This window comes from Psittacula echo (assembly GCF_963264785.1).
Source record: "Psittacula echo genome assembly, chromosome: 23".
Classification (NCBI taxonomy): Eukaryota; Metazoa; Chordata; class Aves; order Psittaciformes; family Psittacidae; genus Psittacula; species Psittacula echo.
In genome coordinates this window covers 4,291,694-4,319,109 of record NC_137748.1, presented here as the reverse complement: position 1 = coordinate 4,319,109, position 27,416 = coordinate 4,291,694, and the positions used below count along the sequence as shown (strand labels likewise).

At 50.0% G+C, this 27,416-nt stretch overlaps 1 protein-coding gene across 4 annotated transcripts; it reads right to left on the bottom strand.

Annotated features, from left to right (window-relative positions):
* Nucleotides 1-75: 75 nt before the first annotated feature.
* Nucleotides 76-25,713, bottom strand: ATP6V0A1 (ATPase H+ transporting V0 subunit a1). 4 transcript variants are annotated; one of them, XM_080633614.1, is made up of 22 exons: nt 25,609-25,713; nt 25,356-25,497; nt 25,178-25,256; nt 24,594-24,691; nt 23,953-24,081; nt 19,589-19,692; nt 18,671-18,797; nt 17,374-17,456; nt 16,634-16,727; nt 15,185-15,397; nt 14,388-14,538; nt 14,030-14,169; nt 13,132-13,289; nt 12,614-12,704; nt 11,746-11,864; nt 11,241-11,457; nt 10,573-10,680; nt 9,763-9,837; nt 8,109-8,216; nt 5,851-5,968; nt 5,275-5,446; nt 76-1,152 (listed from the first exon to the last, which is right to left on the bottom strand). In XM_080633614.1, exons 2-22 carry the CDS (start codon nt 25,470-25,472, stop codon nt 1,059-1,061), a joined length of 2,595 nt encoding a protein of 864 aa, XP_080489740.1. In that variant the 5' UTR covers nt 25,473-25,497; nt 25,609-25,713; the 3' UTR covers nt 76-1,058. The 4 variants fall into 4 exon arrangements, with proteins under 4 accessions (XP_080489740.1, XP_080489737.1, XP_080489738.1 ...); XM_080633611.1 differs by lacking the exon at nt 9,763-9,837; XM_080633612.1 differs by lacking the exon at nt 9,763-9,837 and having other exon boundaries at nt 19,589-19,674.
* Nucleotides 25,714-27,416: the final 1,703 nt, after the last annotated feature.

Here is a 27,416-nt window from a genome sequence, read left to right as displayed (position 1 = left end):
CCCAGCACCCCCCAGCAGGAGGCATAGGGGCAGAGGAGCTCATCGAGCGCAGGGGAAGCAGGAGAGAGGCCAGGCTCGTTGTTGTGCAGGTGGTTTAATGTACACAGTGACTGTGAGCAATGCAGGACCAAGGCCACTGCTGCACCCACAGCCAGGGCCTGATTCCAGCTCTGGTTCTGCAAACACCCTTGTGACCATGCAGCCACGTGCGGCACAAGGGTCCCCGTGCGCACACAAACCCAATTCTCATCACCTGACCCAGCCCGCACCGCGTGGCCTTTCCTCCTCCATTCGGGTTACAATGATTCTCAGTATTGTCCTAACGTGGTCACACACAAGCACTTCGGCTGCACTGTGAGTTAAACACGACAGTTACACACAGCACTAACACGCGCACGCACACCACTGCTCCTACAGCTACATCCACGTGAGGAGGGTGAGGAATTATTCACATCTTGCACAAGAGACAAAGCAACAGCTACTGCAGGGAAATAGCAGCGAGAGCCTATTGCCATGGGGCTGCTCTGGCAAGACTCAGCCTCTGTTCTGCCCTCAGGGCTCCTCAGAACCCCAGCACCATGATAACACATCACCAGTACCTCAAGGAGCCGAATCCCTGCCCGGGATGAGACATAGATGGGAGCACAGCACACGTGGGAGCGCCGAGGCTGCCACCTGCTCCCCGTGTGTTTGTTCAGAGGCAGGGACATGGGATCCACACATCAAACGTCCTCTTCCTGAGCAGCTTTGTGCAGGCTGAGGGTGTTCAGCCCTTCCTCTGTGTGCTGTGTGGCCCCTGAGCCATGGCTGCATCCCTGTCCTGCCCTGATGCACACCCCAAGGACACGCTGCACACCCTGGCTCACACACCTCGTGCACTTGCTATCTGCAGGGGTAAACTTAAGGGATGAGAGTTTCTTTGATCCAGTGTCACTCACTACCCCAGAGACAAAGCTCTGGGGTGCTGCAATAAGTTACATTCACTATGGGAGGGTTACATGCAACTGGGACACACGGGACAGGGCTGGCCACGAGGAGCACTGTTGAAGGGGGGACACTTAATCATCAAACCTCCCCTCGCGGATGGTATCGAAGGAGAAGGGGAGAAACTTGAATCCAGTGCCAGTGTAGAACTTGTTCTGGAACTCAATCCTGCAAGGGAAGAAAGAGGGAGAGCTCATGAGAAAGGCAACTCTCTGCTATGGCTCAGCAACAAGCTGAGCGCCATCACTGACTATCCAAAACGAAGCTTTAAAGGGAAAATCTGGGATTAGAATGGAGCACAAAGCCCACGTTTGTTTGCTGCTTCTGCAGCAGAGCAGAACTCTGCAGGTAAGAAAAGGGCACCAGAACTGGGCTGAGCTCCCTGCCACAGCATCCCCAGGGAGCCCAGAGCGGTTTCGCATCACCTTTAGTTGGAGCAAGCCCGGGTCGCGTGATGCTGTGCTCAGCCTTCCCCACCACCTACTGCTGCTTATTTACATCAGGCTGTTTGGTTTCTGCCCACGACTGCTGCAGAGGCAGAGCTGTGCCTCTTGCCTCCAGCTGAACATTAACTCGGCCCCATCTCCCTGCTTCCCCTAATGAACTCTGCTTAGAGAAAGCAGCGCTCCACAGAACTGCGCAATGGGCAGCAAGAACCAAACAGAGGAAGAGAACCCGATCATCCTGCAGCACACAAAAACAAGCTCCGTGGTTCAGGAGCCTCGTGAGGAACACTTCCCATTGCGTGATGCGCTGAAACCCCCAAGTCCCTGCAGGAATCAGGTGGCAGCAAACTGCAGAGCCATGAATGCAGCGCACAAGGCATAGAGAAGCAGCCTTGGATCAGGCTTTGCCCAGTCAGGAACCAGCAAAGTCCGGTATTTCAGGCAGCAAGAAGCAATTTCCCAGCAGGGAAGGGTTCAGAACAGCAGCTTGGTGCTCATCACTGCTGCCTGTTCGTGCAGAGCTGCAGAGGAATCCCTAGGATGAGCAGGATTTTCCGTGTGGGAGGAAGGGCTCCTTGCCAACCGGCTCCAGTTTGCAGGAACCCTGATAATCTCCATGAGTATCCTGTGACTAAGGAACGGTTCTGTAAGCAAAGGGAAACTGGAGGCAGAGGGTTGGGTGTCTGAGTCACACAGAGCCACTGCCAATGAAACCTTAACCCTGGCAATGAACTGCTCCAGCTGGCCCCGCATCCCTTTGGCCACGCTCGCTTACAGCTGGCCACAACTGGGAGCGTGGAGCTCGAGGCGAGGCTGCTGAGGAAGGACTGAAACCGGTTCTTTAACCCAATTACCACGGCTCAAGCATTCTGGGGGTTCCTTCTGGAAGTGTCCTCAGGAACACGCAGAATCCAAGGCCCTTTTCCAGCACGACACCGCTGTTCCCAGGATCACTCCACCAGCCCCAGTGCTGAGCTCTGCACTGAGCATCTCCCACCAGTGATGAAGCTCTAGGGAAGAATTCAGCAGGCAGCTGGCACTGTAACAACGTGGTTTGACTGCTCCAGGCTCTGGAACTGACCCCCCTACATCACAGGGCTCATTTAACACCAACACTCTTACAGAGTGATGTAAACCCCACTCCTTACTGCTCTGAATTAACCTGATCTGCTTGTATTATGTCTACTGCTACCTGGTGTTTCTAGCTGTGGGCTGGGCATGGGACATACTGTAGGGAAAAGAGCTTCTGGCTCCAAATCAGGCCCAAAACTGCGCCTAAAAGACTGCTTTCCACAGGAAAACAGAACCACTGAGACCATTCCTGCCTCAACGCCTGATGCTGGGATTCAGCTACAGACTTCTTTAGGACAAAGTCTGTGTTTGCTCGCAGCAGAGGAGCTGACCGGCTTCAAAAAGGCTGCTTTCATGCACGCATCCACATTGAGCCCCGTTACTGAGGAGCAAACAGAAAGGTCGGACACTGCAGAGCAGGGATGTTACGGGGAGGGGAGGCCCGATGTGCCTCAATCCCGGCGCGGCACTCGGAGCGCTTCCTCCGCCCCAGCCCCGCCTGCACAGGGAATGCGCGCTGGGAAAGCACGGCACCAGGCGCCCCTCCCGGTTCGGGTCTGACAGGCAGAGCACATGGAAGGCGCTGTGCCGGTTTCCCAGCACCCACGCTGCATTCCCCCTGCTTTCCAGGAAGAACCACCCACACCTACAGAATTCCTGCCGGGGACCCTTGTCCCACTGCCAGCAAATCTGACCTGCTCCTCCCGGCACAGCTGGATGTGTTGTGTGCCCCCTCCGTTCCTAAACAGGGAACGTCCCGCTGCAAACATCCCCATTTCACATCCAGGACCAAAAAGGAGGAATGTTAACAGCGTGTTCTTTGAACCACTGCAGGTGCCTCCCTCCTCACTGTGATATCCCAGCAAACCCCAGGTCATTCCGTTCAGTCTGAAACACTGCCTTAAGCTGCTTCCCGGGCTCTAAGCTCGAGCACGTTCTCTCTTAGAGAACCATTAAAGTTACCTCAACATATTTAGGTCCCCGTGAGTGCCCTGCACTGCTCTGCACAGCAGCAGCGAGCCCGGTGCTGCTGGGGCTCAGCCGGGTTTCTCTGTGCCACTTCAGGGATGTCCATCTTTCCAGGCAGGTTTGGAGCTGGGCTGGCAATGGGAGAGCCACCCCTTGGCTGAGCTGCAACCCCCAATTCCCTTGGCCCAGGTGCTCTGTGAGTGGTACCCATGAGGGAGTCTGGCGTTACCAGCACAGGACAGGTATCTCCAACCATGCTTTATCATCTTAGCCCATCCCTCTGGGTAAAGAGGAACACCCTGAGGCTGCCAAGCGAAGCCCTTCAGAACTGTCCATCTCCTGCTGCTCAGAGACGTGCAGCCCAGAGGAGCAAGACTGAAACCCAGCTGATTCACAAGCAACTGCGGGTCAAACCCACCCCACACGCATTAGGATCCTGCCTGCATGGGGATCCTGCCTGCGCTCTGCTCCTCTTGGGTGCTGCAGCAGGAACACAGGGCAGGGCTTGCAGAGCTCCTTCACACGGCTGCAGCGGCTCAGCACAGTGACACGGACGGGGATGAGGAAAGAGCAGGCAGGGAGCAGCGAGCTCCGAGTGCCGGCCAGGAGGATTTCCAGGCTGGATGCCAGGAAAGGCAGCAGCAGCAGCAGGCAGCAGCCATTTGCACAGCCCCCGGCTCCCGCAGCACAAGATGGCGATGCCGCAGGGACCCCCCCATCAGGGAGGGACCAGGACAGAGCCTTCCCTCCCCAGCAGCAGGAGAAGGGCAAAAAGGCCGTTTCTCTCCCCAGCATGGCTCTCTCTGGCACTCACTGCTCCCAGCCTCTGCTTCCCATTGAAGCAAGACAGAACGTTCCTTGTGAACTCCATGGGGCTTCACTTTGTTCTCCTGTTTACCAGGCAAGATGGCAGGGACCTGAGCTGCACGGAGCACAGGCGTCCTCCTCTCCGACACCTCGGGCTGAGGAGAGCCCTTGGCCAGCAGAGCCCATTCCCGCATTGCTCCTGTGATCCCACCCAGTGGGAACCAGGGGAGCTGAAGGGGAACAATGAGCGCTCTCAAGTAGGGATTAGAGCAAGCTCTTGAATACCTCCCATACTTGGGTGCACAGAAAGCGACGAGCATTCCATGAGTAATTCCTTCTTGTTTACTGGCTGGCTGCATCACAGGAGCTTCATCATCATGGGAAAGGGGCCACAAAAGCATCTGCCAATAAGCAAGGCCAGCAAGAAAGAGCTGCCATTCCCCAGCACGCCTAAGGGCAAAGCTGCCCCTGTTCAGTGCAAGGTATGGCAAAGAGGAACAAGACCATGTGAAGGTAACTGCAGTCAGTAGCTACTGCTCACTAAGGAAAGCGAACACTGGAACCAAAAGACAGAACAAGAAAGCCCTACTGAAAGCCACAACACACTCGTCCATCCAGCACAACCATCCCATCCCACTGCTCACAAAGCTCTGGTCTGATTGTTAAGCAGAGACCAGTTACTCTCCATCATTTCTAAGCAAGGGTCACACATCCCATCAGGACAGTGCTGCATCACTAGAAAGAAGCCTGAAATCTCTGACCCTGTTAGAGACCTCCTGCTGTCAGAGCACATCTGCTGCAGGACAAGCAAGTGTTCAGGCAGGTTTGTGGTGCTCCAGCACTGATCCTGGCTCGGTATAATCCCCAACCCCAATTTTACAGCCACAGTTGCCTGTGTCAATACCATTTTCGAGAAGATGGCACCTCTGCATAGCTCAAGTGGCATCGGTTTTCCTGCCCAAAGAGCTCTGAAGCTCCTGCTGCCCCAGTAACTCACCAGTGCAAGCGAAGAGCATGGAGAAAAGCAGACAGCCCCTCCATGACCAGCAGAATGGCCACCGTCAGGGTAGCAAAAGCAGCAAAGATGAAGAAGAGGCCCAAGCCTCCCCCCAGGCTTCTCACGCTGAGGCCAATGTGGATCACCATGGTCCAGAGCACCTCCGAGAGCTCTGCAGGAGGAAGGGGAGAGGAAGGTGCAGTGAGTGGAGGGGTTGTTCCCATTCACTTCAAGCAAAAACTCAGGCCAAGCAAACTCCCACTGCACTGGGGTGGGGAACAAGAGGGCCAACAGCTTGTGCAGCCAAGTGTGTCAGGACATTGCCTCCAACTGTCACGCACGGTGCAGGGCAGAGCCTTTGCTCAGCAGCTCTTTGCTTCATTCAGTGCTTTCCGCTCCATCCCTCCCTTTGGGCAGAGCATGTGCAAGCAGACGCTGCTGTTCACACTCCATTCCTCCCAGCTAGGGCACACACAGCTCTGTCCTCCAGCAGTGCTTGAGAGCTGAGCTCTGAGAGGCTCCCTGCATTCCCACATCCACACTGCTCCAAACCTCACTTCCACAAGGAATACTCACGTGCATGGGCTAAGCTGAGAGCCCAGAGCCTCAGGTAGGATGCAGTGTTTGAAATGCACCCCAGGCAGTACTCGATGGTGTGGATGGCCTGGTACACCACGGTGTCCCCAAAGTCAAACTGCAAAGAGAACACGGGCCATGGGGAGAGCTGAGCCAGCACACTGCTGGGGCTGCTACCCAGCGCATGGTGCTTGAGGTCACACACTGACACTGTCTTCTCCTGGTTTAGCATGGAGGGGTTATAAAGGAAAACCCTCTGGTAGGGTGATGGTTCAGTCTCAGCATCCTTGTTTTCACATTCTAGCATATCAAAGTAAGGTTATTTCAAATTGAGCCACGGGCTTCGCCAGGAAAAGACTGTTCAGCAGCAAGGTCGTGTTCACATGAATTCACCAGTACATCATACGTACTGCTACACAAAAGGAGACAGTATTCCAAGCTGATACTGCTGCGTATGTACCTTTGCTACAGGACAAGAGCATTCTGAAGACACAAGCGTGCCCTCTGGAAAGCAAAAGTAATGCATAAAGCAACTGTGAAAGGGTCACATCTGCCGCCATTCACTGGCCAAGCCTCTGGGTCTTGGTAGTTTCTGAAACAAAGGAACTTATAAGGAAGTCTGCCATGGGGGCCAGTTCCTTATTCTGCAGCTTGGGAAAGCATTCCCTGCCTTTTGGATTTAATCCATGCTTCAGAAACTGCTCTTATTTAAGTGAAGTGAACACCATGTTTTAAATACATCAAGTGACTAATGCTCTAAGCATGCACAGAAAGCTATTTATAGTCCTCTTTCTCCCCTAGTGTATCCAGGGCAAGAACTATGGCAAACAAGCTAAATCAGACGTCAAAAACCTCATTCTTTCTGCACAGAACATGGACTGCAAAGGTCTTCACTTGAGCCTGCCCGAAGGAGCAGTCTCTGTGCCCCCTCAGCTCCAGATGCCCTTGTATGTAATAGAGCTCTAGGCAGAAGCACCTTCAGCACGATTCACAGCAGCACCACTGCTGGGAAGCTGCTTCCATGTCACGGCATTTATAGCTTTTGTAATAGAATTGGTTACCTGACAGTGCTGAAGCCCACAGTCAACCCTGCATGAGTAGTCCTAAAGACCCCTATTTCTTTTAATACTCCTGCTTGCTACAAGTGCTCATGAAGGAGCAGTTTCTCAGAACGCAGCTTCCCTTCTATAGCTGATGAGCTGGACGAAGCTGGACTGGTTTTGCTGTATTTGCTGACTGGCACCAGCCTGGATTGTCCTTAAAGTAGCAGGGAGTTTGGGCAGAGAGAGCTCTGAGGAGCTTTTTGCCGTGCACAGTGACCAAAGACACACTGTAAGGCAAATGAGACTCCTGCAGAAGTTTAAAAGCAAAAACTTTTCAGTTTCAGACTTCCAGCTCTCTGGGTAAGCTAAGGAAGATCTGCAACAGAGGGGCAGGCAAACGGGCTGTGTAGGTGAAGTAATTAAAGGGCTGTTAATGGGCATGAATGTATGAGGCATTCAAAATGGCCTATAGCATGGAAGTAGCCAGATCCTTTGGAAAACAAGATGTTGTGACATGTTTTTAACTCGGCACGTGTTTGACACCAATGGGAAATGGTCCAGAGACACATGAAGGCAAAGCTGGCTGTAGTCTTACCACCTCATCCTCTGTAGGCTTGAAAACACAAGTTTTACATTTAGTGCAGGGTCTCCATCACATTCAGCAAGAACACATTCAATAATTCCCTCCTAAACACGACACGGTGAAGCAGTAACACATCACATGCACGACAGAGGCAAGATACGGCTCAAGAGGCATCAGAATACACCCAGACTACACGAGATCAACTCAAGTAAGGCAAAGCAAGTAATATTATCCCCAGCCATCAAAATGAACATAACCAAGATTCCACTGCTCCAGAAACACAGCCCTGGGTGCCTGCTGACCCTGGAGCAGGAGGCACCAGCACTGCTCTTCAGCCAGAGCAGAGGCTGCATGAGCCACCCAGGAGTACTCTGCAGCTCCCACTGTGCAGCCCCATAGATGATGGTTCTTTCTAATGAGGACAAACAGAGCCCCATTTCTCTTTATATGCAAACTGAACTGCTTTTTCTGGAGTCCTGGGAACAAGCAAGGGATAATCTGTACGAAAACTGCTATGAAAACACTTCACTGAGAGCGTTGCTATTTAAACAGCTTGGAAATCAGGAAATGCAGTCAAAAAGCTAGCACATTCTGCTCCTGGGAACATTGCCCCGAGAGAGGGTGGTGCTTACCTCCTCCCCCTCCTCGGAATGGGTAGATAACTGGTCATGTTGAATGATCTCAGCATCCTCCTCAGTCGGGCCATTGCCCACCCGGATCCCACCGAAGTTGTGTGTTCCCTAACGTGCAGAAAGAGAAAGAGCAAAGTGTTGTCTGGGTTTTACTGCAAGAGCATGGGTTTCTTACGAGTCCACGTGCAGCAGCAGCTCACAGAAGGAAACAAAACATTAAGTACGAAGGCTCAGGTTAAACCAGCTGGAGAATTCTATTTCCCAGCTTGGATGGGAAAGATGCTGATTCCTGCTAGGGCTGGGGAAAAGAAGTCTGTCTGGGTGAGTACTGGATACATTTCTACACGGTAACTGCAACCCCAAGTGAAATAAAAGGCACGTCTCTCAAGAGGACATTTGCTGGCACCGCAGTGCAACAGAGCAACGTTCTGCCCAGCAGCTGGGGACAGGCACTCACACACCACGGCTGTTGTAAACAGCACAGTCACAGCGTGGCAAGTCACAGCAGAAGAGACTGACACGAACACACACATACTTGCTCCCCGCCAGCGCCAGGCGAACTCTCAGCGCTCCTGGGAATTCAGACTTTCCCTTACTTGGAACCTCTACGTTGTGCAAGCAGTTCCTTTTTTAGACATTTGTGCTGACATCCCACATCTGACCTCGGCCGTACCAACACTGCGCTCCGAATGCAACGGAGTAACCCACAGCCTGAGCTGGAACTCTGAAAGCACCGGGAGCGCTTCCCACTTCGCTGTGATCACTGCAGAGTTACCATCGGATTCCTGGCAGGCTTCCTCCCCATAGCAGCTTACCACCAAGAACGATGCACGAACATGTCCCATCACCTGACAGTGCCCTCAAGCAGGGCTTACATGCATTGGAAACATGCTGGACAACGAAGGCACATCACTACCTCTGGCTTGCTGCTCAGCAAGCAGCGCTGTGCGCTCTACAGCAGGATTTCTATCTCCCTCCAGAGACAGAAAACGCTCGTGAGTGATCTGAGGGACTATAAATTAAGACCTGTGAGTCTGAAATGCCCCTGGGGAAGAGACCAAGTCCTGCTGCAACCTTCACTCCACCAGAAAGCTTTGGCAGTCAAGGGCTGTCTATAGGTTCAGACACAAAGAAGAGACAACTGCTGCTGAAAGGCTTATTTGTGCACACCCACTTCATCACAGCTTCAATTCAAGGTTTCTCCAAGGGTGCAGGTGTCAGAAATCCTGTGATCACTGACAGGAAGTTGCTGGGAGGCCATCACATAAACATGATGTTGGGGAACACATAATGCAAACAGAAATGCTTCACTGAAAAGAATCCTCATGTGTCTTCAACAAATATGCAAGAAAAGGAAAGAAAAGGGGAACTTAACCTGGGGGATGTGGTATTCTCATGCTGCTCTGCAGGGTCTGAGTTCAGCAGCACTCCTGCATTCTGGGCACACATAACTATTATCCTTCAGCCTGGTAGTTCTTCCAGAATGTATCAATTTTGCTGAACTTTGCTCTTTCCAAGAGAAAGCGTTTTTCACCCTAAAGGTGCAGTTGTCATTCACTTAGGGAATTCAGATACATTCCATGCTCTCTTGACCATTAGATAGAAAGGCAACTCCCATCTTTAAATCCATCAGGTGATTTTTAAATCCACTCACTGTTGCAGCCGCTGCTGCCTCTAGTGCCTGCTCGTTCGGGACTGGGCTGACCTGGGCCTCCACGGGCTGCCCTTCCTGATAGTGAATGGAAGAAAAGAAAGGGAGGAGGAAGAAAACAAAAAGAGAGAGGGAGACGAATGGAGGGGACATGGGAGGATGAAAGATGGTCAGAGAAGGGAGAGGGAGTGTCTTTAACTGAACTCATCTTTGACTCACTTCACATCCCAAAAGCTCTCTGCCACACATGCAGGGAGAACTTGCAAGTCTCCTCAGTGCACGTGTGCCAGGTTCCTACATTATATATATAAAGATACTTTGCATACAGCTGGGCACCTAGAGAGGACCCCGCAGACAGCCCCTCACATAACGACTGCCTCAGGCTACTTTGGGGTTTGTCCTTTTAATTGGTATTCTTTGCCATCCAAACGGCTTGAACAGGCAGCTGATCAGTCTGCCACCCCAGCAAGGTCACATCTCTGCATTTACACTGCCAGCCTAGCAAAGGCACAGAAGTGCATCCAGCAACCAGTAAGAGAGCTGACAAAGCCCAAGCCAGATCGATTGTTTTTATCATTACCAACATAAAGGGCTTTTAGAAACATGTTTGATGCTGGATACAGATCTGAGGAGCAGGCAAGCAACACTGTGCCTCTAGCAAAACCCACCTGCCTTCATGCCTAGGAATATGCATAAAACCACTTTGCAGGTCACAACACAGTGTGACCCCACGTATCCAAGCTCAAGATGGAGAACGTGGCTTTTCAACCATCATTAGTTTTCATACTGAACATAGAAGAGGTAGTCACCCACCAAGTGCTTCCTCCTCAAATACTGATGGCGAAGGACCAGGGGCTTAGCTACCAGCATCCAGGGCACACACAGTAACGCCACCACCACAAGGAAACACTGGAGGCCTTGCTGCAAAAGAAACAGGTCTCAGCTGATTGACATGCTCAAACACACACATAGAACCTAGCAAGAGCTCGCAGGCAGCACTGAACAACTGGAACCCTGTATTTAATGCCTGCCTGCACGCCCCAGCTGACTGTGCACAGCATGAAATGCTGGTACTGGGTTAGATTAGGGAACAATCCACAAGATTGTGCAGGGAATGAGGATTTGACAGATGTCTGATAGTGCTGGGAGGAAATGGCACTAGTGTCTTAACTAAGCTTAGAGGCATCACGCTGCAGATGCAGGACAATATTCCTAATCACTTTCCACTACTAATCTGAATCCAAATGCTCTGGAGCCAGAGCTGACATGCTCAGACTGATATAAATTCCTGGTATAGGGATTATTTCTTCCTTCTTCAACATTACATAGTGTCAGGCTTCAGAAGTGATGCCACATTTCCTCTATCACAGAGGAAAAAACATTTCCTGCTCAATTTCACAATTATTATCAGATATTATTAATATTACAATCATAATCAACATCATGAAGCATTTCTGATCTTACTTAGCAAGAGCACCCACCTGCCCCTTATAAAGCATCTTATTACTGGGGTCACTATAGGAGAAGAGAAACATGTTGATAAAGTGTATTAAAAGGCTTGGTGCATCCTTGGAGGTGTGAGCATCGTAGGCTGTCCATTTGTAGAAAATGAGAATAACGAGGTATCCAAAGAGTGACGACATGAAAATCATCTCTGGAATAAATCCCAGGTATATGTTCAGCGGCTTCTTAAAATAGCTACGGGGAGGGAAGGAAATGGAGAGTTTAATGTTACATTTGGTCAGCATTAGGTATACGTAGGGCAAAAAGCTTTTATCATCTTTAGAACAAAACCGCAGAGGCTCAGCAGTAGCTGGGATTTAAACCGAGTAACGACGGGACACGCATCGTTCTGCATAGCCAGACAGGAACAACTGTGCTGCTCCTTCAGCAGAGGCTGAAGTCTGATGGGCTCCTGCAGCTTAAACTAACACACATCCGAAGAAGCCCCCCACCCCAGTGAGGAAAACAGAGCAAAGCACTTACATGTGGTTGAGAAGACTCAGTGTGACACCAAAGAGCATGTGGATAATGCCAAGAATCACAGACATCTTCATCTTAAAGGAGTTGAGGAAGGCCAGTTTATTGCTGGCAATATTCCAAATCTGTGGAAAACAGAACAAGGTCAAACCAACACCCACCAAAAGGAAACCAGAAGAGGATGAAAAGCTTCACTTTAAGCTAAACACTGTTAACCATCCAGGAAGTATCAGGCTGCAAGAGCAGGTTTCTTTTCAAGATGTGTTTGCCACACGGATACCTTTTGGGGAAATGAGCAGCCCACCTCTCCTGCTGGGAACACTTTACAGCAACTGATCCACCAGCAGAGCAGGCATCAAACCCTGCTTGTTTTTATGGTAGGCAAAGGCTGCAGGAAAAATGGGGCTGTATCCTTGACAGGAAAGAAAATATTTATCCATTTCCATGAACAATGACACATGGTTCTGATTTGCTGCACTTCCTGTGAATGTGGAACACACCATGTCTTGTATCAAGCATTTTAAGCAGTGTTATTGATGTAAGTGGATATAAAATGATGGGATTACTCAAAACTTACAGTTCCAAGACTGACTGAAAAAGGTCAAAAAGTAACTTCATCAAGTGATTTGCAAGTCTGATTAAAACCCTGCAGGTCAGAGAAAGTGAGAAAGAGGCCTTTAATGGACCTGCAAATGAGTCTGTCCATCCCAAATCCAGCATTTCAGTGGGAGCTGAATTAATGTGATCATTCAGGAGTACTTCCAACACTGATTGCTAAGGGAATGGCTGAGCTGTGGATACAGTGAACCAGACAGGCACTTCTGCTGACACAGGGATGTTCTTTAAGGACAGCAAAGGAAGGAATGGCTCCTACCGGGTCAATGCCGAAGGGGTAGGGGCCACCGAACACCCCAGGAATGGCAGGGTTCAGCTGCAGCAGAGGAGTGGTCTCTAGCAAGGCATCTCTGTTTGGGTAGAAGTAAATCATACAAACATTAAGACAAGCAACAGTGTCCTCTTTCTGTAAAAACTAACAGTGTTCTCCCCTCGTGAGAGCAAGGAGTGTCTCAAACAGAGAGAACTTCAAGGTTCCTGCATGGTCCTAAGGATTTTCCTGAATGAATAATAAATCTGTTTCTCGACAAGTCACAAGGAAGAAAGACGCAGGGGGCAGGAATGCCTACGAGAAAGGGGCTAAACTACATCTGCACAAGTTTTCTGGAAGGAAAAAAAGCTGGTTTGAAACTCGATGGAGAGCACATTTACCCTCTCCTGCAGTGCTGCTTGAGACTGAGCTCAAGTTTGGTTTCCTGAGCACGGAGGACAATGGGGACAGATAAATCACTTGCTTATCACTGTCACTCTTTAGCTAGTTACCAACTGTTTACTCACGACCAGTTGCCTTTCGTGAACATGGGCCGGACGCTCCATGATGAGCCAAAGAAATTCAGGGACTTGGAGAAACAGTCGTTGTAGATGAGGCCGGTGTAGGTGGAGAACAGCCCCATCAGCAGGATGATGTATCGGCCACTAAAAACCATGTTGAACATCTGTATAAAAAACAACCCAGAAAGGAACAAAGGAAGTCCATGAGAACAAGGAAGCTGCCTCATGACACAGTAAAATCAGTCAGCTGCAGGACGAGAACACCGCCAGACGGACTAAAAGCCCGAAGTTTCTATTTCCCCATGGCAGGAATTAAGGGTGCAAGAGGCAGCACTGCAGAAGAGAATCTGAACCCAGAGGCTGCAGAAGAGTGTGGTTGTGCACAGAGCACCTGGGAGGAGCTGAAGAGGACAAACTGCACTGCACACACTGATGCAACCCCCCACTGGCAGCACAGTTTGGAAGCAGGCAACGCAGATCCTGTTCAGCTCTCTCAGTGCAGCTTAACTCTGGTTCACCTCCTGTCAGCTGAAGCCCTGAGCAAGCAAAACCCACCCGGATCAGCAAATTGCAAGAATCTTGGAGATCTACACATACAGGAAGCAGGAGTTTTGCAGTGACTGAAGCCCTTCATGATCCAACCAAGCTTTGGGTGATCTGTTTACAACAGCTTATCTACAGCACTTCCTTCAAACAACTGAAATCATTCCCTATAAATAGCCAAAAGGAAACCCAAAGGAACTCACTACTGTTATGAAATTATCCCACTCAAGTCTGTGGTCTACAGGCTTCCCAAATTCCAAATGAAAGGAGTAATGGGCATTGTCAGCTGAAGGGGGAGGATGGAGGAAACCAGCTACAACTCTGGTTTAAATGCAAAGCTCAGCATGAGTGTCCACTTTACCTCATTGTCACTCTTCTGTGAGAGAATCCGACTTTCCCTAAGCACCATCCAAACAGCAATCAGAGTCATCAGGATTCCATGGCCAAAATCTCCAAACATCACAGCAAACAGAAAGGGGAAGGTAATGATCGTATAGGGTGCTGCAAGAGAAAACGGGACACTCCTCATGTACTGCACTTGGAAAAGCCCTGATTGAGCACAGCACAATCCGTACCATTCAGCAGTGTAATTCCCAAGCTTCTCCTCTACTAGGAGAAACACTTTGTTAGGCATTTCCACACAGGGCAAACAATACAGAGGAACACCGTAACTACAAAATTGAGAGAGATGTCTTGGACTTCCCCATGTCTGAATGTACCTGGATTGATTTCCCGATACGTCCCAATGCCGTAAGCATCAACAATGTTTTGAAAGCCACAAGTAAACTTGTTAGTTTTGTTGTATGTTGGTGGGGTCTGATTGGTTTGCATCCTGTTTAGAATAGATGGGACAGTGGATCCACTGTGCTCCTGTTTAAACAAAGAGAAAGATTAGAAAACCCACCCTCTGAGCACTGGAGGACAGAGCGCACCACCACTTCCTTGTTAGCACTGGAAAACCACAAGCTTGCATGTCCGCAGTGTGCTTCCACCATGAGAAATACACTTGAGCAGCTGAGGAAGGCTGCCAAGTTTCCACTGCTCTCCACTTAGTGTAGCAGGAGAAGCAGCACTTGTAGTAAGGATGGGCATTGTCTGATTAAGACCGACAAGAAAACTCATGCAAGAGGGAGCTTGGGTTTTTTAAACAGCAAATGAAAGGACTTCAAGGTACCCAGCTCTCATGTGTCTGAGCAGAGGGTGAGCTTGTTCATGTCCTGTAGAGTTCCTTTCAGTAAGGTCTACTATAGATCCAAACAGCAGGACTGCAGCACAGCCAGGTTAACTAAATGTACCAAAGACCTGAAGCACAGGAGAATGCCTCAGCATCACAGCATTCCCCTGAACTTCCAGCTTCCCACCACATCCCTGTGACAAAGTTTAGCTCCAAGCCGTGACTCCTGCACGTTAAACAAACTGTCCTCTGTGAGGACTGACTCCAACAGCCCCAGGGGATGGATCCCATTTGGAAGAATCAATCCCCTGCTGCGGATGCTGCAGTTCAGCAGCTACTCACAGTGCCTCTCCTGAGAGCAAACTGGATGGAATCGAGGTCAGCCACAGGGCACCAGACTTCAGCAATGAGGCACTTCTGCGTGACGTCGATGTTGCAGAGGTTCAGGGTGTGGTAGATGGCCTTCATCTTGCGCACCTTGATGAACCACACGCGGATGTTTTTGGCAGCTGCCTGCAGGACCCGCTGCCGATGATCCTCCGTTTGGTTCAGCACCTTGCACAGGGAAGCGGAGGACGAGGATGAGGCCACATCATTGGCCAAAACTCAAAGCATACAGACACGCACAGCAAAATGGGGCTGACCAAGCCCTACCCACCAGCAGACAATGAGCCCTCTCCCCATCCCATGCACAGAACAGCCCCATGCCCACAATATATGCTTTAGGCTCTGTATTACTATAGTTCTGCTAAAAGGTTTAAAGGTTTCTTTCCAGGGCTACTTTCTGACCCCTTCCCTCCTGCAGTTCCAGGGTTGGTGGGTATTTCAAACAATGAACTGTGCAGAATGCACAGAGAACACTTTTCCCTCCACCCAGGTTGAAAGAGCAGAGCAGAGCTCTACAAATGAGGCGCACGTTGCCTTAAGAAAACAGATTACAATGAGAGAGGTTTTTACTGGAGGGAAAAGGAGAAAGTGTTCTCTACAGAGGCTGTTTCCCAACTGGAACATACCTAACTCAGGCCAAGTCAGATTTCCAGACTGGAAAGTCTTAGACTCAAGGGAAGGGGAGGACACAGGGCACCTGCAGCTTTGCATGCTACTCATTAAATTGCTTCTGAGTTCTTGTCTACTTCAAAATTGCTAAAGAGCTGCACTCCACAACGCCAGCTCGGGGCAGTTTATGAAAGCAGCACTCCAAATTCAGCCAGTTTTCCTTTTAGTTTCTGAACCTGTTTGTCTCAAATCCCTTAAATTTGTCTGCATTATAACCTCAGGCTGCTGCACAAGAGATCAGCTGTAAAGCAGAAGCTCTTCAGGACAGCACAACGTGAGAGTACAGACAGGCAGAAAAAGAGAAGAGCCAAGTTAACGTCAGCATTGTTATCTCAGCTTGGAAATAAGTGGAAGCGCTCTCAGAGTTCTGGCAGATGAAGCAGGCAATCAGACAAGCATGCTTTCAGAGCTGGAAAACATGGTATCTCCTTACACATGCATACTCCTCTCTGCTCCCTGGTATGAAGTTCTCTGTCAATGCTGTACTTATACATGTGTATAATGAACTCAGCCCTCCAGAAACATCAAGCCACCCCATCATCCTAACCCCTGACAAGGAACACTGAGCAGTCTCCCAACATCTGTCTTGCAATGCTGAGCTGCTGGTCTCCAGCTGCCTGGAGCTGACAATACAGTCATCTGATAGGGCCCCAAACGCTCATGTTTTAATAGGAACCAAACAAGTTTGCAACTAGATTGTTAAAAAGAAACAAGGGCATTGACCCCTTATTTTACCATCTGAAGATCATCAATTCTGGTATTGACACCAGAAGCCATTTCCTTCCGTTCCTGGGGTGTTTCAGGGCATGGGTAGAGGGAGGCACGGAATCTGAAAGACATGCAAGCCACCTCAGTAACAAGGATGGGAAGAGAGAGATCAGTCAGGGAAATAGCTGGCTGAGGCTGAATAAAGCAAGAAGCACCTTAAGAGAAGCTTCTGATCAGCAGAAACTGCCAAGCAGAGTTTCAGCCTTTAAATCAAGTGGATACAGGAGTTTGCTTTCAGCCAAAACAGAAGCTGAACACTTAAGAAAACAGAAGTGGGAGAAAGCCCTCTGTTCCCTGTGGTGACAAGTGGCTCGGAGGCACTGTCACGCAGTCCATCAGCCACCCCAGTTCAGGGTGCTGCTATCAAGCCAACACAGCTGCTGCTACAAGTACTCACTGCTGGTCTGCCCCATGAGACTATCGCCTGCTCACAGCCCACTGGGACTGTCTGTGAGCTCAACACTTGAACCCCCTTGGTCTGAGGCATTCTCTAGCCAAACACTCATCTACTTTGAGCATGCCAGGTTTGGGGAGGGGCTAGTTTCACTGTAAAATAGGTTTCAGCTACTTCTGGCACATTTGGTTTGCTGTCAAAATGTGTACTCCTACAGTCACCATGAGATCAGGTGTTGAACAATCTCAGTATTAAGTCATGTCAATGTGTTTCGAGTATTGAAGAGAGCTGCCCAGATGGAAGGCTTTCATACCCTTCACATATCTTCTTGACTCTGTTCTTCAGCTGGTCGCCTTGGAAGAAGATGATAAATACAGACTTGTGCACATAATCCCCCTAGAACAGAAGAAGGAGCACAGCGTAAGAGCTCCAGAAATGAGCATTACAGCAAACTACAGCACAGTTCTACTTTCCCCTCCTCTGGATCCGTACACACAGAGCTCGTATCTGCTCTGTGTCAAGAATGGACCTTACGGCACTAAGAATCCTAAGGAAAGCCATTTTCTTAGCCTCAGAGTGGAACACCCCTACTTGTGTTACTGATGCAATTCTGGAGTCTCCATTATCAATCGTGTGTAATACACAGAACATGGAGCATGTATCAGCTCTTCCTGCAGGCAGCTCACCTCAGAACAGCACAAGAAGCTAAAGAGCGAATGAAAATGAGCCCAAGAGGAGTTTAACAGCTCTGCCTCTCTAGGGAGGCCAAGGGCACATTCCTTGCAGAGCTGCTCTGGAGTGGGTGGCCAGGTCCCCTTCCTGCGTTTGTTGACAAGTTATTGTTCTACCCTAGTTAGGAAATTTTAACATCGTGTTGCAGGAATGATTACACTAGGTGTAACCTCCACTTGAGGAAGTGCTGCACAATAAGAACAAAGTCTCTCCGAGTAGACAGATAATTCAACAGGTCAACTACCAGCAGTCGGTGGGACAGGAGGAGGATTCGCCTTCCCTGAGCAGCAACGAGGCAGTTACTGGGTTTCAGCTCTGCTTTGTTCCAGTGCAGCCTTTCCTTTTAGAAGTTAAGAGCAACAGTACCCAAAGTCTGGGCACTCTTTGGGCTCAAGTTTGGGCAAAGAAGGGCACCAAATGTAAAACCAGGCCCAATCACAATGCCTACTCTTTATAAGAAAGCCAGCAAACCTCAGGTGGGTGTTCAAATTATTGATTAGCACAGTAAGAAAAAACAATGGGTCCAAGCTCAGGGGAAATGAACCACAGATGTTACAGCCTGCTCCTGTCCCCAAGAGCCTCTCTCAAGGAGGATTAGGACCTATTCAGACAGTTGTTGTTTGTGCCAGAGAAGCAAATGTGCCCTCCTGCAGTCCAGAGTTTGAGTTGTCCTTCCCTCTTTCAATATCCTGCTCTTTTTGTTTTAATAAAGGATTAGTCACTAAAGCCTCGGAGGCTGCAAGGAGGTGCTGGAAAGGAACACAACCCAAACATCTGCCTGCATGGAGCTCACTGAAGGCCAGAGGCTTAAATGGATAGATCCAAGACCCCTACACGTATCTGAGGCTTCTGCTGCTGTAAACAGGAGGTCCTTTTACCGTCACAGGATCCTCCAGGGGGTTTTCAATCTCTGCCTGGCGCAGGAACACGTTCCCTCGGCACACTCGCCACAGCATGCGCTCGAACGTGGGGATCCGCTCCCGGTTGATCACACCAGCCACAAACCTGCCCAGGGCACAGCACAAAGATGAAGCTCTGCACCTAAAGGGAATCACAGCCTAACACTCAGAGCGCTGAGGGCAGCTGGAGCTCAGCATCGCACTGAAAGCGACTAAAATCTTGCTTTAAAATGGGTTCTTGAAGCAAAATGGCAGGTCCTCTAAAAACAGAGGTAAAACCACAACTGCACTACGGCACAAGCTATGCCTTTTAACAGAACCAAATAGTCTAATAAAGGAAGTATACATCTCTGGTTAAAGGAGAAATAAATGCATTTACACATACAGTTTCTATGCCTATTAGTCTTCATGTCAACAGGATCCTGATACATTAGATGGCAAGGATTATAGCAGCCATGGCTGCCACTGACTATGTGCTGGGTACATGCTTCAGAAGACCCCAGTGATTCAAACCCCTGTGTCTGGATGAACAATTACACACATGCAAAGACAGCCTGGAAGCAGCTAATAAAGAGGGGACAGAACTATGCAGCTTCTCAGAGTACTGGGTGCTCAGAGTAGTTACGAGCTTCACCAGAGCTCAGAACGTCTGAAAAAGCACCAGAACAGATTTACAGGGAACAAACAAGTACAGGGGCTTTGTGCAGGGAGAAAAGTGTGAAGCACAAATATGAGCTGGGAAATCAATGGGCATAGGACAAGAATGGAGACCAACAGCTGGGTTTATGATGTGCCAGTCTGGCAAGTTGCACAACTGCACACAATTGGTTGCAGATTCCAGAGGCTGAGCCCCAGGGATCCTAAAGCCAGCTAAAAGGGAGCCCAAGCTGCCATTACCCAAGTCGTAGCGGGGCACCTCTTCCCATCTCGCTCGGTTCCAGGAGCGACGAGGATTCCTCCAACAGGTCTGGATCCGCCATCTGCTGATGATGCAATTCAGCCTGAATTCACAAATCAATTAATATCTAATGAAACTGGTTAGTGGCATGCAGGGCACAAGGAACCAGGAGAGAGAGTGGGGAGGCCAGAAAAGAAGAAAGAACAGAAGACAGCAGAAAGAGGAAGGAAATGATAGAAAATACAGCAAGAATCACACACGCAAGGAATAAAACAAGAGGAAAAGTGGAATGGCTCAGCAAAGCTTCCGTACAAGAGAAGTTTAAAGACTGCTGCAGCTGAACAGAGGCTGTGGGATACACAAGTCTGAAGAAAGGCAGAATTCAATCGAATTTGTCAAGTTTATGCTCCCAAGAACCATTTTTTTAATGGCACAAACCAGAGTGAGACACTTCACCTCATCTTTCCCTGTCTCTTAAATGGAGAAAAACGTGAAGGTAGATGCTGCTTCCCTCTTGGGCACCTTCTGCATATTAATAAAGATGCAAAAGGTGTTTCTAAGAGGTGCCTGTGCAATTCCACCTGCATATAAAGAGCCTGGAAGCCTGGTCCTACACAAGAGGAAGATGCTCAGCTCTTCCACAGATGGTTCAACCCACCTCGAGACCCCCTGCAGCTGCCCATGGCTGTTACCCTACAACCAGATGTGAGACCTGTGTGTCAGCCATGCCCCGGAGCAGAGGCAATACCTCATTCAGTTGGGAATTACATGACAGGAGTCTGATTGATTCCATCTTACTCACCACATCAGCGTACACAGAGGGTCAGAATCAGGAACAAAACCTGGAAGTCCTGCATGGTGATTTTCTTTACTGGCTTCACAAAGGTCTCCCTCCAGGGAAAACACACAATACTTCCAGCTTAAAAACATGCTTATTGATTACATCTTTTCATTCTTCAAGCTATTTATCCTTATTCACCCTATGTACTACTGCCAGACACACCAGGCGCATTGCTTAGGGCATTCTGACAACGATGCTCATTTTTTGACTAGGCAGGCATTAAAACAGGCTGCAGTTTTATACTGTCCTTCACTGGAACTGATTTGCAGGTTAAAATTCTTGGGAACATAGCTTGTCAGTGCCAGTAAGTCAAGTCAGGATGGATGCTCAAACCACATCCTCTTGTGCCGCATCTTCACACATGATTCAAGCCCACATCATTGTTATTTCTGCTTCTGCAGCTTATATAATGGAATGATGAAAATGACAGTTCCCTAGCACAAACAGAGGCCAAACTCTACCCTTTGTGGTACACAGCAGGTCTCCCTACAAAGGGAACTTCCTAAAATACACTTAAAGGTAGAGTTTGACCCTGGAACACATAAAATGCACGCACAGACTCGGCGCAGCCTTGCAAAAGTCTATAGCAAGTTGAGTGATGCAGCCAGAGCTGCTTTGTGCAACAGTTGCATCATCATTTTAGTGGGAAGAAGAACCAACCCTCTACATTTTACTTGCTCATCAGATAAATGTATTTGCCATACACAAGGTTTTGCAAGGCTGGCATCGAAGGCAGCTCAGCTGCTTGTGCCCATGCTCGCTTTAGCTCACAGATGTTACACAAGGGAGTCCCTAATCTAGTTTGGAAAGCCAACAAGAAGAATTTCTGATGCTTTCAACTTTAAGGTAACTTGGGGCAACACCAAAAACTGAATGAGAATTTTGCTTCACAGAGGACACAACCAAAAGAAGAAAGTTTGGTACCCACACACCAAGCAAACATACCAGTGGTTGGCTGGTACCTAGATTTCACAATGTTGAAAACCAGTAAGATACAGTTGTAAGAGGCTTGGATTGTATTTATCAGTAGTCAAGGTCTTGACCAGTTCTACTAAATAAGAACGTTCTTTGCATAATAAACCCCCTCCATCATTTTAGTTCATCTCTCAACTACTTAGATTTGATGCTCACTCCCTTTCTGCAAAGGAAGTGCCACAGCAACAACAGCTCTGGTTCTGGAAGGACAACTAAAGCAGTGTTCCAAGGTGTAACAGAAATAAAAGCCCAAGAGACTGTGTGGAAATGACAAAGCTCTACAGCTACAAGGCAGAGAAATGAGACTCTAGGAAACTTGCTTTGAAGAAGAGTTTTCACCAGCACGGAGTGAAATATCAGAGTGATTGTGAAGTACTTCTTACATCAGGTTGTTCTGGGTAAGAAAAACCCAAGCATTTGCATGCCGGTGATCAGTGAGTAGACCTTTCATTAATAAACACTTTTAATTGCTTTTTGTTCACTCAGATCAGAACCTTTATCTCGATCAGCATCTTGAATCTCATGGCCTGAAAACCAAGTTAATTCTTCCCCTCCTGATCACAGTCCTGCTCTGACTCCCTGCACTCTGCCATACAATTCAAGCCCCTCCCAACGCACAAACAGAATGGAAACCAATTTTCACACAAACCAAAAGGGATTCGTTTCACCATCAACTTACTAACCCGAGCACAGACAGAAATGATAAATGCAAAGCAAACAGAAACAAAGCAGGTGGTGAGAAGAGTCAGAGGAGAGAGAGATGGGGAACTGCATGCCATTAACCATTACTTTTCCAGTCTTCTTTTACGCTCACACTCTAGGCAAAGCTTTCAGAGAAATCTCTCCAGCTCATACTGTTCTTCATAAGCAAAGACAAGAAGACTGAGAAAAGGAGCATAATCATCAACATGGTATGTTGAAACAAGAAATGGCTACAGGGTCCTGTGAGGAACAAGCCACCCTCCCCCAAACTCCAGAGAGCAAATGCCCAGACCTAAGTCATTTGGAGTGTGAAGCCATTTCTTGTGCAACTCACTATTATGAATAATACAATCTTAATTACTACTCATTGAAGTCTTCAAGTGTTGAAGGTACTGTGCAAACGACAGCATGAAGAAACAAAAGGGTTCATGCTCGGGATAACAAGATGTTGAGGTCGCTTTCACACACAGCAGTGCATTTATGGCTTGTGGTTTGGTTTGTTATTACAGAAAACGGTTATCAACAGGAGCAGGAACCCATCGAAACGTTCTGTGGTCAGTTCACTGGAGTGTGACCTCAGTTCCCTTTGCGGGTGACCTGATGGAGACTGGTTAGAAAATGGGTCTGGATCTCAATTCAGTGTGAGCACGCTGCACCGGAAGAACAGCAGCAGGCAGCTCCCACCAGAGGACAGAAACTACCTGCCCTCAGGTAGCACAAGCCGGCAGCAGCACCTAACACAGCCAAGTGCCAGATGATCAGGTTAACGCTGTTTGTCCAAGGAGGCTCTTGTGAATGAACGTTCAACACTTGAAGACATTTATCTGGTACTGAAACCAACCCCAGGACCAATCAACCCCTCACACCAGCAGCAGAATCTCTGTCAGCACAGACACGACCTGTTCCCAGGCACGGGAACAACCTGAATGCCTGAACAGGCAGCACCCCGTGCCAAAAACCCAAACCCCAACCATTAGCTAAACAGGCTGAAGCTTGCAGGAGCCCAGCTCTACTTGATCACAACCTTTGTATATACCAGAAGCCAAACGCAGTAAGAACTCTTTGATCAAATCCTTGGATTAGATGAAACAGGACATATACTCAGCTAAAATGTGTCCTTCTAAAAACTATTGGGCAAACTCTTTGAGAAAATCCCCTGGACTCTGAGATATTTAAGCTTTACTAGGAAGGATTATGCCTCCTCCCACGGGGGTACCATGAATGACATCAGAGAAGCTCTTCTCAGGTCCACTGAAGGAGTTGCCAGTTTCTGGCCCAGCTGCTGTCTGAGAAAGTCCTGATGATTTTCAATTGCAGCTTTGCTCCAGAACTTACCTCCAAGAACTTCAGGGTTTGATCAAAGGCTCCATTAAATAATCAGTGACTGCAGGGGGCCTTTGTATTATTGATTTATATGTAATCTCCACACAGCATTCCGAAAGCTGAAGAGAAATGAAGCCGGACTGCAATTCCCCTGTGTGAGTGAGGCAGGACTGTTCATCTGCCTGTGTACCAAAGAACTTACCCACTGCAGAAAAGGCTCGATTGTAGCACCAAGGCTTTGGTCTGCTGATGTGCTTTAAAGACTGCCAGCACCTTCCTGACTTTACACAATTCTCAGATAAACCATTGCTTAACTAAAACAACCCCAAAGCAACAACGTAAGAGGTAAATCATGGGTAGCTGCGTGTACTGCATGGAGCATGGAAAACCATTTGAGCAGCTATCTTGAAGCACAGGAATGACTCTGCTGTCCAAACCAGCAACTAAAGGATATTGGAGACTAAACATGGTGACATGTGGCGGAAGAGCCAGCTCCCCAGGTGTCAGCCCCCATATTCTGACCTCATCAAAGAACTGCTGAGTTTTACGCAGGATGAATTTTAACTCTGTCAGCTCCAAGAAGTTTCTCTTCAGCGCTTCCTGGTTCGTGTTGATTTCTTTAAGCTCGTTTTCAATTTTCTCAAAGTTTGCCTGCAAGGTGTGAAAAGGAGAAGGAAAATGGGATTAAAGCAATTCCACACCCAAGTGCTGTTAGGTCTGTTACAACAAGGAAGCAGGCAGGATGCTTCACGTCCCCACGCGATTGCAGCGTGGCTCCAGCCCACCATGAGACACAGCTCCGGGTTTGGGACATTCTCTGCAGGCTTTTACAGACTGTTAATGCAGACTTTTATAGGCTGGATGAACACAGTGTTCTTCACATCATTAAAAACCCTTATAAACCTTAGACTGCCCCACTGTAAACCCTGCAGTTCCCGCAGTTGTGCATTCACTGAAGTGGGTGAAATGCCTTTTAAGTCCTTTCACTTCTCACTGTATTTGGGCAAATGCACAAGGAAGCAATGCCTGTGACTAAAGCTCAGCCTGGTGTGAGCTGGCAGAGCTCACACTGCAGGTGGCAGCTGGGGACAATGCTTAATGCACCTTTGCCATCAAATTCATTGGGTTTTACCAAACACTAGAGTCTTAACACACATCCTCACCTCCAAGTCAATCATGTCACGTGGAAAAGGCACCTCTGGGTTTTCACCAGTGTCCATGATAGGAATATTTGCTTTTTTAATCTCCTTCTCAACAAACCCTGGAGAGACAGCATTGTTAGTGTTCACTAAAAACATACTTCAATGTCAAACTGCCACTGTAACCACCACGCAGCCCCAGCAGTGGCTGGGAATTCTTTCACCTCCTATTCCAAGATGTCTTATTTGGTTAAGGAACAGGGTGCGCAGAGAAGCTGCGGCTGCCCCATCCCTGGCAGTGTTCAAGGTCAGGTTGGACACAGGGGCTTGGAGCAAGCTGCTCCAGTGGAAGGGGTCCCTGCCCGTGGCAGGGCTTGGAGCTGGAGGAGCTTTAAGCTCCCTTCCAACACAAACCATTTATGATGCTATGAATGTCTTTCACATCGGAAGCAAGCCCCGGAGGTGGTTTGACCGGCTGGTGCAGGGAGAGCCGGCAGCCTCCGCCCCTCCGGTCAGCACTCTGCTGCCTGACGCTGCCTTACAGGGTTAACCTCAGTGCTTGCTTCTGCTGGGGAAGCCCAGAGCAGAGCCCTACGGAAGCAACGTACGGAGCTTTCGGTCCATCTCCTCACACCTCCTGACTTCATTGACGAACTTGCGCTGGAACACGTTCACGTCCGGGTTCAGCTGCGGAGAGAAACGCGTTTGCACCGCTCAGCCGCGGAGCCCGGGGGCCTCGGGCCGGGTGTCGCCGGGCCCGGGGGCTCGGTTCTAGCGAGTACTCACATCGCGGAACTGGACCTTGCCCAGCTCGCCCAGCTCGCTGACACAGCAGTACGCAGCCTCGGACTGCAGGAAAAGCTGGGCCAGGGTCATCTCCTCGCTGCGGAACAGCTCCCCCATGGCGGCGCCGGCCCCGCCGCGGCCTCTGAGGAGAAACGCCGTGAGAACCGGGCCGGAGCGCACACCGCAGCCTCCCCGCTCCGCTCCCCGGTGCCCCGCAGAGGGCGGCCGGGCCCACCCCGGTGCGCCGCGTTACCTGCCACAGCGCCCTGCTCTGCACCCGCCGCCGCCGCCGCCGCCCGACCCGCAGCGGCTCCCGTCCCTGACGTCACCGCGCACGCGGGGCGGTGTCACGCGGGCTCGTCTCCTAGCGACGGCGCGCTTCAGCTGGGCCCCGCAGCGGAAGTGATGTCACAGGGCGGGAGGAGACACGGCGCCTGCTGCTCTGCAGGGCTCGTTACGTCACCTGACGCCCGCGGTGACGCCTTGACGCAGGCGCGAGGGCGCGGCCTGGCTTCGGTTGCAGAAGGCGGAGGCGACGGCCGCGGGTACGGGCCGGGGAGTGGCGGGAACGGACACAGGAGCAAGAGCAGCTCTTGGGAGTTGAATGCTTGTGATTAATGGCGATGAGGTGCTGAGGTGCTGGCCCAGGGTGCCCAGAGAAGCTGTGGCTGCCCCATCCCTGGCAGTGTTCAAGGCCAGGTTGGACACAGGGGCTTGGAGCAAGCTGCTCCAGTGGAAGGGGTCCCTGCCCGTGGCAGGGGCTGGAGCTGGAGGAGCTTTAAGGTCTCTTCCGATGGAGACCAGGCTGGGATTCCATGTGTCTGTGATGCTCTGAGTTCATCCCCGGTGCTGCGCTGCTGCAGTGCTCACTGGGATCTAGGCCATAGCGCCAGCATGGAAGAGCCGGAGATCAAACTGGATCCACCAAGCAGCAAGACATTGTCTGTGCTGGCAGGGATTGAGTCCAGGTCCAGCATCCTGGTGCCCGCACCAGCGGCTCTGAGGAGGAGGCTGCTGGTTGCCAGCTCTTGGCTTTTCCTGGTATGAAAATGCAATGTCCTAACATGGAAAATTACTCATGGTGGTGCAGCTCAGGGGGTGAGTGCTGCACACACCACAACACCGCGAGCAGCGCATCACCTCTCCTGCTGCGAGCCAGGCACAAACACCCCTTCCTGCTCTGCTGTTGGACTGATTCGGTCCAGAGTGACCTATGCACTCTGATTCCCAAATGGGGCAGCAGAGCCTGCGCTGAAATCCCACATGGAATAGATGGCAGATGTAGAAAGAGAGCGCTGCTCTGCCTCCTGCCACGTACACAGATCCCTGTGGAAATCCACTCTTCAGAGTGGATTCAGATATTCCCAGTGAGAACTGCAGAGCCTCAGCGCTGCCTCGCTGGAGCCAGGGGGTTCTTTCATCGCACTGACTCATCAGCAGCAAACACTGGAAAGAAATGCTCAGGAGAAGAAAAGGGTCCCTCCAGGAAAAACCAGGGTGTAGAAAAACAAGCTATTTTTAATCCATGACATAATGGCTATTGTGGAAGTCCCACAGCAGGACTGACTGATGCACAGGGAGAGCAGACTGAGCCAGCACAGGCACAGCAGCAGAGAAAAGCTGTCACATGGGGCAAGAGCACAGGGGCAGGAAAAGTGCTGACTGTGGGGAGCATTCAGCAGTGAACAATGTCCCTGTACATTGTGTCCCGTGGGTTTCCCAGCCTGGGCCTGGGATGCAGCGTTGCTCCGCTGTCCCAGGCAGGCGGTGAGCCCGGGAATGCTGCAGGGCTTTTGCAGGCTTGACCCGTGCGGAGGCAGGATGTGCTGAGTGTGAATCCCCGGCTGTAGGGCTGCGGGAGGAGAGGGAAGGTGCTGCCTTCCCAGTCTGCCCATTGCCACTCTCAGGATCTGAATTCTCCTTCACGTTCCTGTGCGTGGTCTTGGGGGCTTGCTGTCGGCAGCCCCCAGTGACACCTCCCCACTGGGTCCTAAGGCAGGAAGCTGGTGATGGCTCCACGAGGTGTCAGCTGCCAACGCTACACAAGGCTCTGCATTGCTT

What these genes read in the sequence shown, in the direction of transcription:
- ATP6V0A1 (XM_080633614.1), bottom strand. Translation starts at nt 25,472, where the DNA reads ATGGGGGAGCTGTTCCGCAGCGAGGAGATGACCCTGGCCCAGCTTTTC. An exon ending in ACCCCTTCGGCATTGACCCG is followed by an intron (nt 11,865 to 12,613) that starts GTAGGAGCCATT and finishes TGTTTTCCACAG; the next exon opens with ATTTGGAATATTGCCAGCAA. An exon ending in CTGAGTCTTCTCAACCACAT is followed by an intron (nt 11,458 to 11,745) that starts GTAAGTGCTTTG and finishes CCCTCCCCGTAG; the next exon opens with CTATTTTAAGAAGCCGCTGA.